The following is an 18,397-nucleotide window of genomic DNA, read 5'->3' as shown; positions in this document are numbered from 1 at the left end:
CAAGAAACTCAAGTCTTAGAACTGGAATTGTTACTTATGACTCTAAAGTAAAGGAAAACTAACTTAAACCTGTCTACAGTGCTATACCCAATATACTGGAAACAGCAAGATGAACAAACTACTGATTCACTTCAACCGAAAGAATAGTAGTACAGAACTACTCTGCAACAAAAGAACAAAGTAGTAAAAGCGGGGGCTGATTTTCCTTAAGGATCACAAACACTGCATCTTTGACAAATATGTCAGGAAAGGAGTTCAAGAGTGGAAAAACTAAGTGACTGGAGGGAGCAGTGAAGTGATTAATATTAACTTTCATTAAGAAATCCACACACCCCAGCACCATTAGTTGTTCTGGGTACCAACTGACCTCACACTGCAGGAGCCCTCTTTCTCTGTGTAGGAAACTTTTAAAGAACTGATATTCTGTTTGTCTTCAGAATGGCTCTGATTAAATTTTAGTTAAATCTTTACTTCATGTAGCTGGGCTTAGTGCCCCTCAGCTGTTCTAAATAGGTGCAAGCTCCCTTTCTAATCCTTTAATCCAGAAAGGCCCTGGAAATTGCAGCTGCTGCAATTCAACCTAAGGATGCCATAAGCCATAGTGGATGGCTTAAAAGTGCAAACACTTGTAAATTAACTGCAGCAGAGGCAGCCCTGATAAAAGGAGGTGGAGGTGCAATTTTTAGTCCGCTATGAATCATTTATCACTAAGGAACACGTTACCAGCATGAGAATTTTTTGAAAACATGCAGGTTGTCACATAACAGAACTACATTCAGAGAACAGCGAAGGTTGCAAAGTCAAGCATTTTTAAGTTAGGAGACAGCTGAACAGACATTGCTTCCCGTTCTACTGTCTGGTGCCACAACAGATTCAAGCAACAAGAAAAACCCAGCTCGGTTCCTCCCAACCTGGGGATGCGTGATCACGCCCGCTAAGCACACACAACTCTAGACAATGTAGCAGCTGAACTCTTAGTACTCCATGTGGAGAAAGTAGATGTGAGCATTTTTCAGAGACTTGGAAAAATATGGCTTTTTCCTCAAGTAGTCCTGAAACAAATAATTCCCATAGTATTTCATATCCAAAACATGATGGTTCTTGAGTTTCTTAACTGTACGCTTAGAAAAAACAAACTTTAATCTGGGTTGAATCACATTCCACCTCTAGTTTCATTTAGAAATGGCTGAAGCATTTTTGTCAAAGCTGTTTGTTTAAAAAGAAACCCAACAAAACAGCTTGAGGCAGACAGAATATTCCAGTTCAAAGAGCTGAAGTTTGGCGGCTGCAAGAAACTGAAAACACAATCACTTAATGGAAAGTGTTGAGCAATCTTAACTGTAAGTGCTACCAGTTTCTTGTATAATAAAATTAAGCAAAATTACTTCCTAGAACTGCAGTGATTATCAAAAGTGATTAAAATTCTCAAACTTGCACAATTCAAGTGTGTGCAAAGACAACAGAAATAATATGAAACAGACCAGCAAGTACAACTAGCCCAACTAATACATATATTTAGGTAACTTATGTTGTTACAACCAAAATGCATCTTCGAATAGAATGTAGTTTATGATTCTGTAATGTCAAAGTAGTATCCTAATTTGATATCTTACAACAGGCTCTCCTTTCACACTCAGGAATCCACAGCTGGAACAAATATTTTCCTTTTTGTATTCAAACTTCCCTGAAACTTCAAAACATTCCAGCTATAATTTATAATTCTGGAAAGATTTAGGTCATCTCTCAGAAGACATGTTCACAAATTAAAGACCAATCAACTAAACACGTCAAGTCCATGTGTGGAAACTAAAACCACATTAGACCTTTACATTGGTGCTTTTACTGAAAAGTAAGTGGCCTTTTATCACCTGAAGCTGTCTTTTCCAGACGATTACGTTCACAGAATCACCCAAAAAAAGCACATATGCCTCTCTGCCAAGTTTGGAGTCAGTGTAAATCCCACCTGTGCTGGCAGCTTTAACTAAGCTGCTGGAATTTGCAGTGGATTGATAGGAAGTCAGGTACATGTTTACCTCTGATGACTTTTTTAACCTGGCAAGGTGGCTGTGAAAAAACAGCTAAGGGTTGGTAACACCTTCTGCTACAACCAATACTGCTGTAGGTATGTGCCAACAAGCCAGAGAGTCCCCTTTTAACAGGATTTTCTACATAGGGAGATTGACTATCTCTTAATTTCATTACACCCTTTGGTTTATTCACCTTAGTCTTCCTCTAAGATTTCAACTTTCCTCTTACAGATTAAAAAGAAGAAAATAGGAGAGAGAAAACCTTTATTAGATTAAATCTAGCCCAACATCCATCTATGAAAAATTAGCTGGCAAAACCACTGTCAACAACTTTGCCCTCTCCCTTCAAGTTTTATCAAGACCATAGCAGTTTACATATATATGTACGTATGGGTATATATATAACACATAAATGCTGACAGTCAAAAGAGATTCAAAGAAACAGTGAAAGACACTCCCTGTTTTTTATGTGCTTATGGATTACATCACATGCAATACAAATCCAGGCTACTCTGCATGTTTCTTTCGCCTAGACTCATGTCTATGTATCTCTCATTTTTCTTCTTACGACAGGTGCCTGAAATTGCACACACAGGTAAGTTTTGGACACTCTGTAGGTGCTAGGACATTGTGCTGATTTTAAGACGTACTCTGCCCATGCTCTATGACTGAGACTGAGCTGGGCTGCATTCATCACCACTCCTCTCTTATTTTTGACCATATGGGCCAAAAAGTGCTCCAGTGTGATCTGCAATCAAAGATCAGCTCTATCTTCACATAGATCTCCAAAACAAGATGATATTTTACCTTGCTGCTACAGGACAGTCCAGCTTCCAGTGGAACCCTGCGATTAAATGAACCCATCAGGAATATACATTCAACGTCCACTGAACAAAACTATAGACCCTCTCCCCTCAATGTCGCCAAACTGGAAATGTTTCTCATCTGACCACCAGAAGGTAAACCTCCACACATAAATCAGAATACGAAGTCTCACAGACTGAAGACAGAATGAAAAGAAATGGACTATTACATGTCATCTGAAATCTATTAGTGGTCTAAAGAACATCGATATAATCAGGTTGGTGCACAGCCTCCAACAAAGAAGTGATATAGAAGGAATAAACTAAAACCAAGTAACTGTAACAAGGTTGTAACAAATTTGTAATTGGACTTTGATAGGCTTCCCTTTGACAGGAAATGCATAAGTCAAGAACGGTTCAAAAATACAGTTTAGGTATATAGAGACCCTAGTACAAAAATCAATTATTAAAGAAAGAACGAGATTCCACAGGAGCTCAAACTTTAAAAACTCACAAAGCATGTGTCAAAGGATACCTTTTTAGTCCCCAATCATTTTAAGTTAGCTGACTTCAAAGCCAATGATTTAAACTCCCAAGAATATCAGGTGGTACCCTAAGACACGCTGGACTCTGTTAATACAGTTTAATTTACTGAATTTACAGTCAGGAAAATAAATGTTAAAGCTGTTGCGCGACAGATTTCAAATTCTAGATATTGATGCACTCCCCACCAAGATCATGCTCTAAAAGTACAGTTTGGTGGTACTGCAAAATAAAATATTCATCTCTTTCCACAGAAATATATGCAAGCACTTTCAAAACCCAGTTACACCATACCCAAATCCTATCCTTAGCAATTATTTATAGACACTCCCTTTCAAATGCATAATTCATACACACGTTTAACCTTCCAATAACACTAGAATCTTTAACACACTAAACAAAGCTTTTATTTGTTTAGCTTTTTTCAGCATCTTGCTCAACAGACCAGCAAAACGTCTTAACCTTGTAGACTTATAAAAGCTTATTCCCTGTAACACACAGCTCTGCTGTATTTCATTCAGACAAAGTTTTAACAGGTTAACTTGCTCTTGGCTTCTAATGAATAATCAAATTTGAATGCAGCCTTTTCTTGGAACACATTTAATTACATTTGTACATGGTTGTAAAGCAAAAGGGCAAGGGGAATTCCCCATCAGAGATTACATAGATCATTTTATATTCAAAACACATGCACGTCCCTAAATACAGAACAAGACAGAATATTTTGGAGAGAAAAATTAAGGACATCCGCCAAGATAGCAAAGAAAATTAAACAGCAGAGAGCCACCCCCATCTCCTCATCTGCAACTGATACACGCACGCCTGTTGCTGGAAGTCTAGAAATCATGTTGTATTTTCATTTCTTCATAATGTAGTCAACTGAAAGCAGATTTGAAATATAAAACCCCACCACAATAAATGCCTGCATCAATCCCCAAACTAACCATCACAGAGATCACATATCTCCAGTTCTATAACTGACGTTCCAACCACAAATAAAAAAATAAATCTACTTGCTAAATCAAATAAATGTTCAGAGATGAAGTCCAGCTGGGAACTACTTCTACAACTACATTACAAGAAAGAAAATTAATTATTTTAATCCCGCACCATTTCTATTCAAGAGCGAGAAAATCTTTTCCTTAAGCCGAAGGAGAAAAAAAAATCACCCAAGAATTAAAGCATTAGAAACGATTACCCACAAGTCCAAACTGAAGGTAATTATTTGAAAAGTTTTGTAAAATACTTTTTGGAAAATAGAGGCCTACTTGATACAATCCCTTTCACTTCCTTTTAGGTTATGGATATTTTGCCAGGACTTGACATTACATTTCACAATTTGATTTTTTGTGACTCTTGGCCTTGCTAGTTTCTTAGTGTTGCCTATAGCATGTAGGGGTATTAACAGATACCATTTAAGAGACTACTTCTGCTAAACAAGGCATCTAGTAAATAAACAATGTAAGGGTGGGGGCGAGAAAACGCAAAGTACCTTCATAATTAAAGGAGAACACTAGCACCTTCAGCTGGCAAAGACAGGAATTTTCTAACACTAGCATCCTTCTCACTACCCATAACTAAACTATCAATCTGTTAATTTATGCTACAATTATACTTTTATCTGAAATATTTATCTGCAATATTTCTTTAATCTTCTGAAAGATCATGTCATTCTTCAGTATTATTCACCCCACACTGCAATCTGCAGGGGTTTTAATCTTACAGAAGTGGATGTAAAGACTAAGAAGAAAGGCTTTCTTGCCTAATTTTAACAGTGAAAGTCCTGATAACACACATTTAAATAGTGATTTATTTATCAATCTCTGCAGCACCTTTGAAAGTTTGCATTCAAGAGAGCCACTCTTCCTATGTATTAGATAGAGCTCACCCTGCCAGGACAGTATCCTTCAGCTGACATGCTGGTTATTCTCAGTATTAGCATTCTGATGCACGAGGATCAGAATGCTCATGCATGTGAGAGCATACATGCAAGTGAGAGCACCTTCTTCAAATTGTCTGGGTAAGGACCATTCAGTAGAAAAAAAGAAAAACAACCAAATGACAAGGAAATTGGTAAATTAAACACACAGACATTAATGAGCTGGTGGTAACAGACAATAACACAGACCAGAACTCTTCAGCTACTGATTGATGGGCCATTAAAGGAACTACTCAGCCACAGCCTCCAAGAGCCAACCTGAAGTTTGTCACTGATAAAAAGGGGGAAACACGATTGTCAAGAGCATTATGAGGTATTCAAGGGGACTCGCAGGTCTGTGCAAAATGTATTTATGGGACAGCAGAAAGAGCCTGTGGCTTTAGGTAAAACTTACTATGGGCTATTCACGGCCAAAGGGAGGGAAAGGGAAGGATCAGGGTGGATTGGGAAGGAACAAGCAAGGGAAAAATGGAGAGGAGATGGGTTAAAAGGGCCTGGTCACATGTAAACAGGCTGCCAGTCAACACACTTGTCTATCTGAGCCCTGTATCCTACCAGCACAGTCTGCCTTATCTTCTTATTAAATCCTTTATTTTTTGTATGTAATCCCACTCACTATTCTACATGTGAGCGCTGGAAGGTGTGAACATCAGCAGCTGGAGAAGAGGCCATGAGTCGCAGAGCCTGCAAGTCTAGGTGCCAGCACCTGGAGACTGGCATACAAGAGAGGTCTGGGTGCCAGTAACTGGAGGGTCTGGGGTGCGTGTTGCAAGGTCAGAGTGCCAGCAACTGGAGAAAGGGGCTGCAGGTCACAGCGGCCAGCAGGTCTGGGTGGCAGCTGCTGGAAAAAAGACAGTGGGTCACAGGGCCCGGGGTCTGTGTGTCAGCAACTGGAAAGACCCACATGTGTTTGTTCTTCCCAGTGAATTTAATCCCGAGTGCCTGTGTATGTGGAATTCATTAGCAAACTTCAAGCTGGACAAGCTGGTGAGGATGAGACCTACATCTGAAAAGACCCAAGCTCTGAGCCAATGGCTGCATAACGGGTCCAGGGTTCAAGCACGGGTATTAGGTAGACTGAGAGCCTTTGCTAATATTTGAAGGATCCGTGAGTGTGAGGGTGCTTGTGAAGAGCGTGTGAGTATATGCATCTGTCTGACAGTGAACGTCAGCAGAAGGAGCAAGACCTGCCTACCTGTACTTATGTTTTATGTGAGTTGTGGTAGCACTACATGCGGGTGCTACAAAGGCAGCGCTGTCAGTGGCAGTCTGTGTGGGCAGCTGCATTAGCATCCTCTTAGTGCACGTGTGCACCTCTCCAGGATACGTCCTCAGCCTCCCTACTGGCCAAACCTGCAAAAGGGAAGAGCAGCCGCCATGTCCATTGGACTGGGACGGAGAGACCTGTACCCAGGTCTTGGAGTCTGCTGGATGCTTTCTTAACATCTTTAACCAAGTGTATTACAAACATTTAGATCAAACTTTTCAATTTTCCTTTAAATACTGACAAATAAATATAGACAGATGGTGCTATGTATTTGATAACAATGTCATATCACAAATGAAAACAGATAGGGTGTATTACTCCTGGTTTGTCTATTACCTGCAAGGGCTTAAATGAAGCAGTTCAGTTAATTACCTAGCTCAGCCCAAGAGCACTAGACTAACATCAGCTGTACAGGCGGGCGTAAAAATTTCGGAATATTCACCCAATATTTACACTGATTTAATGACAGTAATTTAAAGTTGTTTTTATTGCTTTTCCTACATGTGAAAATTGCACCATTTTAACAGAAGTGTAAATCTAATCCAATTAAATTAAATCCACGGAAGCCTTTTCTAAATAATATTTTAAAATTAAAAGTGCTTGGTTTGATTTAATTTAAGCATTTACTGTTGAAAATGAAAGACCACCTGACGAAACTGAAATATGCACATCCACAAAGGCATTTGCTTTGGTTTATTTAAAGGCTAGTCTACAGCGCAAACAACTGAGAAACAGAGGTAATAATTTCTCCCATTCAGCCACCTTGGCTGTGCCTTTACTTACTCTGTAGTAACACAGGCAGGGGACCTCAGGAAAGTGGTCCTTTCAGCATCACCTAAAGGTGCTAAAGGCAGTGTGTGTAACAAGGCAGGCTAAATACCTGTGTGAATCCCTCTTATTTGTCTTTAGAGGATAGTAATCACTTTGAACATGAAAGACAGCATTTAAATGTAGTGCATTAAATACACCTTTGTGGACCAATACCACATTGTTGGTAAGTCCTTGTAAACGTGCTGACAGACTACCCCTCATCAGGGTTTGAACGTAGTCCACTTGCAAATCTGACTGAAGGGGCTTGTTTTCAGTAAGGAGACATGAGCAAAGCACTGTAGAACAGACTGCAGTCTGAATGTTCACCACATCAGCATTCAGCAATGGTAACTTCAGCATCTACTATTACATTCCTAACAGCAGTGCTCAGCTCGTGCGCTGTAAATTCATATACTAGCTTGTTCACATACAGTAACTTGTTAATGTACTCACATATCACTAAGGTGTAATAAACACAGTAGGCTAACATAGAATAGGTATCTCTGGTTATTGTCTTGCATATGGAAGCCATATATAGACTAAAACCCAATTTTAGTTAAACTGACACAGCTTTCTCATGTAACCAACCCAGGTAATTCCATAGGTAGCTCCATTGCAGGAAGTGAGACATGAAGCCAGAGCAATTTTGAGTTCCCCTTCAGTAACATTATGACTTGCGAGAGATGTTGGAACCAGATGAAATGCAGTAATGTGTTCTTGGTATTGAAAAGTAGAAAGGAAGAATGCCCAATTTACAGAAATGTGCAAACACGACTGGCATGTCCGGACTTGGCAATAACTTGCAAATTGGCATTTTCTTTGTTATTACTGTTCTACTTGGTATTCTCATCTAACCTGTTTGCAAATGCAAACCAGAATTAAATTTTTTCAACATATTTTCATTTAAAAAAACAATCTTCAAATTACTTTCTATAATTCTGAAATCTCTTTTAATCAAAGTTCTAGTTGTTGTATCTGCTTAGCAGGCTTCTCTAGAAAGGACTGTAACTGTTTTTGAAAATAATCTAAATTCAAAGTTCTGATGCTTACATCAAACCAACCACTCACCAAGTGAAACTAAAAGCTAACAAAGTTAAGTGTACGTTAATGTGAGAGGTTAGAATATGCTTCTTACCAGCTATTTTCCTTTCAGTCTTACAGAAACTGAAATGTCAAGGCAAAAGTACTGTAAATCACCTGCTCCTACTGGACCTTAGTCCGTAAGTAAAAATTGAATCTGTCAACATTCCTGTGGGCATTATAGCTCTGCCTTCCAGCAAAAGCCCCATTGAGCTGACAAATCCTGAGCTGAACCCATTAAAAAGCTGTCTGTCGTGGCACTCATGCTGTAATAATACCTGCACATTACAAGCTCAAACACAATATTTAGCCTACACATGACATCCTCTTCCTCCTCCTGGGTATAATGAACTCCCTTCCCGCTACACAGCGGTAAGGGTCCAGTCATGTACAGCTGTATTACGAAGCATTTCCACTGGAAAGCACAGAGATGTAGCAGTGACCAGTAAGCCACTCACCCAGAAGTTTTTAGGACTGGGTTTTATGGCATTCAAATGGAAACACATGATGGGATGGAACAGCAGTCCCTGTGCAGCCCTGCCTGCTACGGCAGGCAGGCAGAAAAACAAAGCAGCTAATCTGTCACCAGAACCCTTCTTCAAGTGGTACGTAAAATGCATTAAATGCACATGGAAATTTATATTCATAAAAATATAAACAATACAAAGACATGGCTATAGATTAGATTTATGCCACACCATATGACTCTACTCATCTCTCCAACTTATTAAGAACCTGGAAGCCATAGTCACGTCTTTCTTGATGAAACTATAATTACTAATTGACTGGTAAGTTACTTTACTGATTATACCTTTTTAGTTATCTGTAACAGAAAAATTGACTGGTTTGAATGAAAACACATGTCTTTGTAAGCCCCAGCAGAAGCAGCACAGCAATGAGCGAAAAGGACAGTCTGTATGTCACAGAGCACTGTCCCCAGAACATCATTCCCCAGCAGTGAAATTGCAGAACACGCTGTTTATAGCAAGATCAAAAGGCCTGCACTCTGATAAATCAAACCACAGCAGAAAGGCCTCATCAGACCCTGCATCCTAACATCAGAAAGATGTCAACAAGGTTGCAGCACATTACATTCACCTTTCCCCTTCCCCTAACGCAAGAAGAGAACAGACCACATACATGTATTTTAAGCATACATTTAAATGAAGAAAAACAGACAAGACACAGCAACATGGCCTAAAAATGTATGGAGGCTAAAGACAGAAATATTCTGAGGCACAGGAAAACCCCATAACGATTGCTGATCCCTAAAACGCCTGAAAGATCTGTCCAAAAACTAGCTCATCATCATCACTAAAAAACCCTAGATATGTAAAGAGGACTGGATAGCAGTATCCCTTTTTGAGTCCAGACAACCTGGACATGTCTTGTTACCTGTGAGTATGAGTGAATTAAACTTATGAGAAAATAAGAGGAAGTAAAAATCAGCTGGCTTAATGACTCTGTAAACAAATAAATACTACCTTCCCCTTCCATAAGACCTAGCACTGAATTTTATTACTTTCCTAACACCAGCAGCTGAGATATAAGCTTCATATTTGGGAATTATATCCAGTTCATATAAAGTTCTGATGGACAACACGACATTTAGATTCTGCAAAATCTGAGATTCAAAAAAAGAAAGGCAGTACGTTGTGAGACCTTACATGTACTAAGAAGTTACTAATGTGGCAGTGTAAATCACTGCACACATCTCTGGAGCAAAGAGGAAAAAGAGGGAAAGATTTTGAAATGGGTTATTTCAAAGGCACATTAGTTGCCCACACTAACATTTAATACTTGGGATTGCAAGTCAAATAAAGTAGATAAAATCCTTGTGGGGTTTTTTGGTTAAAAACACAAAACAAGGATGTGTCTAGGATCCTTGTGCAAATACCTCTGAGAAGGTCAAAATACTGTATCAAGGTAGAAGGTATCAAGAATTTTCCACAAAATTCTTGTTTCAAGTAGAGATACATCCAGCTTATAGTTCTATGGGGCCACATCAAAGCCACAGAAAATGTCTGAGACTTTTCTTCCACAAATCTGTCTTGCAACAGGAATTGTCTTTAAGTATTCAAGTTTACCTATCAGCCTGTGAGACTAAAATTAAACAGAACAACAACACAGAAGCGTATCTTTTCTCTTCTATTCAAATCATATTTTTTCTTATTTCAAAAAAAAAAAAAATCAAAAGGTAAAGACAAAACATAACTGCTGAGAAAACTTGACCTATATGGATTCTTCTAATATATATTTTGTTTAATACTCTCTGGATAATAAACTGGCAGTAAAAACATTAATTAGTCTGACCGCTATGTGCACATCACTGATTTTTTAATTACTTTGAATAAAGGCACCCACCACTAGAATATACCCACTGCTAGAACGATGGTTATAGAAATAGAAAATGAACCCACCACTAAATGATGCTATATTGCAGCTAAATCCTGTATTTCTGCAACAGTATATTATGTATGTATTTATGTAGATTTATTTTACCTATTTCACACCCCTCATGACTTAGTTGGAAAACTGTACAGATTAACAGAAAACATAACTAGAATTGAACCAAAAAAGTCTGAGGAGGGGAAAAAAAAAGTTAAAAGGAAAAAAAAAAAAAGAAAACCCAGAAAGGTCAGAGTCAAGTTAGATGTATCTAGGCAAATAAAGAGTTCTGAAATAATTCTCAGAAACTATCTGGAGAAAGTACTTTGTACAAGATAAGATGCAGCAAACCAAAGGTCACAGCAAAGATGAAAAGGCCAGCTTTCCCAGAAGCTGAAAGAAGAAAAGTTCTGCTTTGTTACTGTTTCCATTGTCTCAGTCTTTCCAGTACTAAAGTATATAACAAGCCAAACACAATGCTCTTTGAAATTACCTTCTAAGGAGGACATAAAAGCCTTGCCTGCCCTTAATACCAACAATATGACTCAAGTCAGTAACAGTATCATGGACTCTGACATGAGTCCTCTACTGAACTTAGATGCCGTGTGCGAAGGCATCACCCTTACTTAACTCACTTCCATGATGCAGGATACGATCTCTGCAGGAGAATCAAAAGAAGAATTCCTGTCTAAGCCTCAGCTGTTCCAGTTCATATGTCCAGTGTTTCAGTGCATGTGTACCTTTACTGTAATTTCTTAAATTTCTGCAAATATATTCACTGAAGAGTGATCTATCAGGGATACAACAAAGACAGTTTCTCATTGTTCCATCCTGGCTTGTGGCAAGAAAAACAGAATTAGGGATTCTTTCTTTCTTGTCCCCACAAAACTTTTTGAAATACGTTTACAAATGCTTGTTGCATTGGAGATATCTTAGAAACACTACCAGAACATCTGTATCTGCACTTGGAAGCTTATTTGCTCAGCATGCCCCCGCCTCACTCCCCCCAAAAAAACTCTCAACCACCAAATTCCAGGAAATAAGTTTGTGGCTAATGAACAGCACAGAAAAATTAAAGGCTCTATAAAGTTGTACTTCTTTTTATGCTAAGAACTTAAGTCTCAGCCTGCAATCCTAAACTTTAGTCCCAAATGTATTATCTTTCAAAATTCATTTAAATAGTATGTTTGAGCCCCATCAAACTTCAGTGACTAGCACTATTTTCTTGCCAAGAGATGCTAATTCTAAGCATTATTATTACATCTGACAAAAAGCCTCTAAAGAATCCTGGTGAGATGCCACATTAGAAAAAATTATTTCAAAACAACAATGTAAAATTGTCTTTTGAATAAATAATAGATGAATATTTGTATTTGCTCACTTTTGTTTTTCTGAACGCACCGTTAAACCTAAATTTGTCTGAAAAATTTCTCTCATCAATCCATGTGTCAGTCTCAGAAGGTGTCACTATTCATTCAAAGATATTAGACTCTTTGGAGAGAATTTTGGCCTTAACGATCACATTAGACAACTCTTTTCACAGTCACTGCAATGACAGCTGCATTCATTTCCCTCATATATCAGACTCAAAGTCAGAAGCAAATTCTCAGTTTGCAAGCCAGAACATGTTCTGCTGGATATTTACAGCCAACCATTGAAATCCCTGAAACCTGTCAATGATGTCAAACAGGACAGAAATAGATCATCTTGCTTGTTTTTTCTAAATAAACTTGCATTCATAAAAGAAATAAGAACAGAAACCCTGAAGAAAAAGAATTCACTTTTATTACACCAACTATGAAAGCACTAAAACGCTCAACTTTTCTTGGAAGAACCACTTTAAGAAAAGGAATCATATTTGTGTCTCTATCTTCGTGTTTTATCTCTCTACTTACATTGTCAGCAAAACCAATTTTTTTTTTTAAGTGAGAGATGCATTGATAGCAGCAGGATCTATAGGGAGGATCATCATGCCGTTTCACATGCCACTAAGTAAAATAATGATGTTTGTAAATGTCAGTCCCTAACACCAGGTGAATGAGCTCAAATTTAACCACCACAAACATGCATTACTTCTACATTACCTTACAGTAATCCACTTACCAGATGGTTGGCAGAACAAAACCAGGAACAAAATCAAAACAAGGAAACTATTTTCAGCTTCATTCTTTATTACTGAAGATTTTGTTGACTGATAAAAGTAAGGATAGGCACCAGATTTGGTAGGAAGCTGCTTTCAGAAAGTACCATTAAAAATCAAGCTGTGTGAATTCAGAGAGAGCAACAGGCAAAAATTGGTTTCAGGAGATCTCAAGTCTAAGTAATCCCTCTACGTTACATGTTTTCAAGCAATATTGTTCATGCCCTACAGAATAATTTTTCTGATCTCCAACTCAGCAACAAGATAAGTAGTAAAGCTTTAATTAGGAATGAATAAAATAAGAATACTTACGCTGACCCCACCGGCCTGTTCTTGGATTCAAATAATTTGGATAAAGTCCATTAGGACGATCCATTTTTTGAAGTAACTTCCGAATGTGCATGACCTAAATTAAATCAAGAATCAGGATCACTAACAACGTTCATCTGCCCATTGCACACAGTTAAATCTAATCTTTTTTCTTTTTCTTTTTTTTTTTAGTAGTAAGTTTTCTTAATCTGAACCCAGAGGCTTTCTTGAGGGTTTCCTGCAGATTAGTATGTTTTTGCTTTTAAAGGACTGCTCACACAAATATATTTAAAAATTATGATTTTTAAATGTATGCTGAAATAAATAAGAAAACTTGTGTTGTCATAAATTTCTACTTGTAAAAGTCACCTATTCGGTAACAGAAATACAATTATGAAAAAATTTACCTGCTACCAAGAATGCAAACAGAATGCAATATAGAAAGTGCTTCCCCTTTAATGCAATTTATGCTGAAACAGTATAAAAGATACTTGTATGATAAAAAACTGAATTTGAGACCCACCTTGTTGTAGTATACAGGGTCTCCTGTCAAATAGCTGAGATGGACAAATTCCATGTGCAGAGTACCAAACTCAGCAAGGATGCTGCTGCCGGCAGAAGCCCAGCCCCAGTTTCGACCCACACCACTGAATTCCAACAAATATGCATAAAAAAGGGAAAAAAGAACAAAAAATTCAGAATTACTGTGCACAGCACTAGTAACAACCACCACAGCAAATTAAACGAGAGCAAAATATTAACACATACTTAAGATTATGGGAGTTCTGGTTTGATTGATCAGTTAGTTCATTGGTTAGATCTTTTTGGAAAAAAGATACCATACATATCTTGATGTCACAGAAATAGAATGTCCTAACACTGGGCCCAGTCTCGATTGTTGTTTATTTATTGCATGTTCCTAAGAACAAGAATCAAAAGCAACTATCAGACAAGATAGGCATTCCCCTCCTTGTTTTGCCAAACATCTGCTGTGTTCCCTTTCCTTGTGTGGGATGTGCTTCAAGTCAGTATTAGACACTTGGGCAGGACGGGAGTGGGCCCCATCTGTATCTACACAGGAAAACAGTATGTTTACTGTAGGCAGAATAGTATGAGCTCCTCAGGCTCTCAAAGAATCAACAGAAATTATCACAGACCACATACAGTTTGCACTCTAAGCGATATCGTCCTGCTAAGTCACAACTCCTAAATTACCGCTGGTTTAATATAACTCGGGAGTTTTCACCACCTTCCAGGAATGGGTCTTTTAATTTCTGAAGTTAACTACATTTTCCTGGCGATTGCTTCTATTTCTCCTCATAAAAGATTTCAGTTATCAGTAAGACTACAATCAATTAGGAATGTCTTCTTACTGATATTTTAAATTATAAATTAGAAAGAGAAAATGTAAAGGAAAAATGTTGGTTATGGAGCAGTATTTGTATCTCTGACCCGAGACAGAACAAGACCTTTTAAAACACGGTAACTACTGTTTACAGAGTGTAAAGAGACAAAATCATAGCTTGTCTCAGGATTTTTTTTGGTACAGCTCTCATAAAAGAGAGGTTTAAGTGTTTTGTTATGAATACAAAAGCTAATAAAACACAAGTCAATAATTTTCCAAATAGTTCTTTCAGGTCTTGTCTTTTACTGCATGTCAGCCTCATGATAAGTGTCCTCATATACGCCTGCTACTGTCACTGCCCCCTGCCATGCCAGCCACTGTATTTTCTGCTGTAATGCTGGCAGGTTCTGTACATTACCAAGAGATGACATAGTAAATACATAAAGAGCAGCAGCATGCAGGAAATTTCTGGCGCTCCAATCCTTTCCCCTCCACCTACTGCAAGTCCTCCTCCCTGGTCCTGCCTTCCTGACTGCGCTCTGACACCCGACCTATGCGATCGGCCTCCATGTTTTACTGATAAGTACCCACGCATCTACTGCTTGCAGCTTCTTAAACCTCTCCAGCTATATTGCTCGAGCCAGTGAACCAGACGCCTGTGCTGCCTGAGGAGTACGGCCACCTGGGCCGTTCAAGCATACTGGAATCACGGTGCAGGCTTGGGCTAAACAAAGCAAAAACTAAAAACTTACACACAGAGGAATTTCAAGCCGTAAGAAACTGCAGGAAGGACACAAGACTGAGTAAACCATAATGCCATGCAGAAAGTCTGTAGGGAAATTTAACCCAACAATATTAACTGTACAGAGGTCCAATAAATGGCCTCAGAGGGGAAAGTGCAGCACAGGCAAAGCAGAGAAAACCAGGCAAGGGTGGTGAGGCCCTGTGCCAACAGAAAGGCACACACAGTTCTGTGGTCTTCACCCAGGGAGCGACAGCAAAGTGAGGATAGTTTCCTGATCACAAAAAGGTACGTAAGGCTACTGCTCTCAAAGTCGTCCTAAACCTCTTCAGTCTAACAAAGCACAAGAAGTATCTCTCCTAAAAGGAAAATAATTTCAAACAATTCAAAAACTCTCTGCTATTTACTATCTCAAATTGCTTAAGTGCAGACATGATCTAGACATGCCTCCCAATTCAGCTACTGTTTAAGAATGCAATAAAAATTAAAAAAATGCTTTGCAACAAAAATGCTCTCTCAAAATCTGAGGGAAATCTCAGCATTGAACAAGCAATACAAGATAAATTAGACAAGGCAATTCCTTTCCACAGGACAATGCAGGCCATCTAAGTTCAGCATCTGACTGAACAGCCATCTAAAGGAGCCTCTCCATCTCCACTAACCATAGTGGATTTCAGCACACTAGCCTTTATACCTAAATTGAACTGCAAAATTAATTAATATCTTCAGAGATATTGGTGACTAAAGAACCAATGATTAAGCTCTAGGGCAAACATGGCATAACGCACTAGACATGTTCCAATGGTATGTTGAATTCTTATTGCAGAATCAAGGGAAAAAAATCATGGTCACAATTTATTGCAGTTAATGAGACAGAATACTCTGAACTCTATTAAAACTATTCTAAAGCGCCAGGAATGCAAATTTGTCTGCATCTTCTACAGTTCTACTACTAAGAAAAACTGACATATGCCTTTACTAATTTTAAGTTGAAAGGAGGTGGAGGAACACACTTCCCCACAAAAGAAAATTCATTACCTTTTCAGATTCACCATTGCCCATGGTATACCCGTGGGTGTGTTGAAGGCTGGAAGAAGTTTTCCTGCCAGTTGCACTGCTTTAATCTTGAAAACCTAAGATAGTAGGATCAATTGCAAATAGTTACAAAGACTGATTCATCTCCAAGAACTATAAAGACTGAAATTTCCTTGCCCCACCCACCATTTTGTATTAGAAAAGCTTTGCATTGTAAAAAATATACTAACTTATCATTCATTTTTCATTTGTTCACTTTATAAATTTCATTAAGGTTTCAACAGGAAAAGAAAACTTGTCATTTTCATTTCTTTCCTTCCATGCTCTCCAGCAATAGTGCTTAGGTTCCTATTAAAGAAGAATATTAATTCTCTTCCCACCTCCCTCCACCAATATTAGGAATTTCAAGAGCTTCCTAAAGCAGTCTTTAAATCATACTTTGTATTTTGTAGCTAAAAATCAAGAGACAACTCCCCCACCCTCCACACAAGTGTTTTAACTTTTACAAACTTCCAATCTCTTTTTAAGGAGACATATAGAGAGTGTAGACAGAGTTCCTATTCTTTCATGAACATTGTCCATGCAAAACCATATATATGCAGTTTCCTGTAGCTTTTCCTTCATTGATAATGCATTAGAAAAATAATTATTGGCTTAATCTTCCCTCTCAAGTCTGATTACTCATAGGAATTACTGACAGGACGAAATCTTTTTCATTTCTAGTGTTGTTCCTACTTACTTATGGAACATAAATCTGTAACAGCCTTATTCAGAGCCTAATGTTTATTAGTTAAATGAGCAACTGGGAGAAAGTGCCTTCTAAGTCTATAGGAAGCATCTTTTCCAAGAAGGCATATAGATCCCCATGACGTAAAAATGTCTACCAGCTAGCTGCTAGAACACATTTTAATTAACTCATTGTCAATATTCATGACATTTCTGCAAAAGTATCTTCTTAATTTGGAGATAATATTATTCATTAGTATGAAGCACTGCACAAGCATGTAACAAAAAGAGCTACCATGCCCAAAAATTACTTATGCAACATTGACATACTATAGAAACATTATTATCAACTACCTGACCAATACTCTGTAATTAAGAGAAATAAGAGCTTTAAAAAGGACTATAAGATAGCTCTGTTGGATTTATAAAAAGGATTTCACCCTTTTGTAAAGTCTACGGGAGGAAAACAGAAGAGATGCTCGCTGGAGAAGCAAGCTGAAAAGTACCTGAAAAATAAGCAATCAGGAACATCCTCATTTTTCATATGGAGGTGGGAAAAGATCAATGTCTTAATATTTGAGGAGATGACTAGTGAGACATGAAATAAAAAAGAAAAGAGTGTTTAAGATGAAACCTAATTGTATTTGATGCAGTGGAGTATGGAAAGATGGAGATGGATTTGAAAGCAATGAGCCAGGAAAAAGAACTTTTACAGAGGTATTCTGAATGAATTGTAAGATGGGTATGTCTAAGACAAAAAAGAGGATACCTCAGAATATGATGTGATAGAATTGGGAAGTAACAGAGGCAATATGGCTTGAACGATTTTTAGCAAAGATACTGACAAGAGACAGTCTTTGAGAAAACATGCAGAAATTTAACAGTAAAATTCTGATAACACTGTCCTTGAATAAAGGACCAAGTCAAAACAGGAATGCATAGTATACATAAGAGGTATAACACAGGTGGAGTCTATGGTAATTGGGGAAAAAGAAACCCTGAAGAGAACTAAAAGCTCTATCTTGGCCCAGTTACATATAAACTATCTGATTTGCATCTATAAATACCACTCAAAAATTCATACTGAACTTCTAGATTTTTAAGTAGTAGATGGGTCAAGCCCAGATAGAACTATCTATAAGAAGTCATCTAAACAGAGCTCCTCTACAGCACAGATAAGCTTCAACACCTAATCCAGACCAGAATGATGACTTCCAGTTAAATGGTACATAGTTCAGAAAGA

At 38.1% G+C, this 18,397-nt stretch overlaps 1 protein-coding gene across 1 annotated transcript in view; it reads right to left on the bottom strand.

Annotated features, from left to right (window-relative positions):
* Positions 1-18,397, bottom strand: part of MAN1A2 (mannosidase alpha class 1A member 2) — a 149,631-nt gene that overhangs the window by 38,885 nt on the left and 92,349 nt on the right. Inside the window, exons 6-8 of the mRNA XM_068401171.1 lie at positions 16,432-16,526; positions 13,830-13,953; positions 13,310-13,403 (exon numbers count right to left, since the gene is read on the bottom strand). Of these exons, the coding sequence (XP_068257272.1) occupies positions 13,310-13,403; positions 13,830-13,953; positions 16,432-16,526 (313 nt within the window). The remainder of the gene's footprint in view (positions 1-13,309; positions 13,404-13,829; positions 13,954-16,431; positions 16,527-18,397) is intronic.

The sequence above is a fragment of the Nyctibius grandis genome, chromosome 5 (assembly GCF_013368605.1).
Source record: "Nyctibius grandis isolate bNycGra1 chromosome 5, bNycGra1.pri, whole genome shotgun sequence".
NCBI lineage: Eukaryota > Metazoa > Chordata > Aves > Nyctibiiformes > Nyctibiidae > Nyctibius > Nyctibius grandis.
This window is presented reverse-complemented; position numbering and strand designations above follow the sequence as displayed.